The following is a 1,109-nucleotide window of genomic DNA, read 5'->3' on the forward strand; positions in this document are numbered from 1 at the left end:
GAGCCAGCGCTGTCTGAAGACGTTTCCGTGGTCATGTGGCCGGCATGACTAAACACCAAAGCGCACGGAACGCTGTTACCTTCCCACCGAAGTGGTACCTATTTATCTACTTGCAATTTCTTGCTTTCGAACTGCTAGGTTGGCAGGAGCTGGCGCTAGAGACGGGAGCTCACTCCGTCATGCGGCAGACTCGGGTCTCGAACTCCTGAACTCCTGACCTTCCACAGCCTGCAGTTCAGCGTCTTAACCACCTGAGCCACCGCAGCTCAAGTAATGTACCTTTCCCTTTAAACGACTACGATTGCCTCCTGGCTGTCGAAAGACAGTAACAGAGCCCAGCAGTTCTACCCGCAAGTCTCTTTCCTGTAAACTCCCAAGTTCCATCATATAAAATACAGGAATCCTCACCAGCGCCCCCACCCCCCAGCCCGCTGCTTTCAGTCTTAGAAACAGACACCCTTTCAGGAATGGAACCCAGGGAACCATCCCCCGCGTCTAACCTCGAGTAACCTCTCTCATCTGCCTCGCACATGGTCTCCAGAACAAGGAAGTCGAAAGTTTCGCCGTGTCAGCTTGCCTGTCTGTGCCTTCATGCGAATGACTGGGTGGCAGCGATCTAAACTGGACCAGGAAACCGAAGGGTGGGGACGGTCCCCCGCCCCCTCCCCCATCCCCACTATGCCTGCAGTCCCGTCTTGCCCTTGCAGACTCCGCTTACGGCTCTTTCCCCGCAGGAGGCCAAGAGAGCGGCTGAAGAGGCCAGGCGCATGGAGCTGCCCCTGTCGACCAAGGTAAGGCGGCTTGCAGGCTGTGTCTGCAGTCAGGATCGGACTCGGCGGTTGCTTTGCATTCATCCTTTTGAACGGGGGAGTCTGAGAGCAGGGTTAGCTTTGCCAGAACTTTCTGTGTGTAGGGGAGGGAAGAGCTGCCAAGGTTTACCTCCGTTTACGTGTTTAGAAAGAAAGGAATCAACCCCCGAGCACGCACAGATTGCGTTTCCCGTAATGCTAACGGTCCAGGAAGGGCCTCTTGGGTGGGCATCCAGTTCATCTTAGAGGCTAACCAGATTTTCTGGGTTTGAGTTTTCAAGAGCCAAAGCTCCCTTCATC

At 55.1% G+C, this 1,109-nt stretch overlaps 1 protein-coding gene across 1 annotated transcript in view; it reads left to right on the forward strand.

Moving 5' to 3' along the window:
* PHLDB3 (pleckstrin homology-like domain, family B, member 3) overlaps positions 1-1,001 on the forward strand; it is a gene marked incomplete at its 3' end in the record, with an annotated part of 23,706 nt that extends 22,705 nt beyond the window's left edge. The window contains exon 11 of the mRNA XM_015410704.1: positions 735-1,001. Coding sequence (XP_015266190.1) covers positions 735-1,001 — 267 coding nt within the window. The remainder of the gene's footprint in view (positions 1-734) is intronic.
* Between the last annotated feature and the right edge of the window lie 108 nt (positions 1,002-1,109).

Source organism: Gekko japonicus, unplaced genomic scaffold (assembly GCF_001447785.1).
Source record: "Gekko japonicus isolate JY-2015 unplaced genomic scaffold, Gekko_japonicus_V1.1 scaffold6532, whole genome shotgun sequence".
Classification (NCBI taxonomy): Eukaryota; Metazoa; Chordata; class Lepidosauria; order Squamata; family Gekkonidae; genus Gekko; species Gekko japonicus.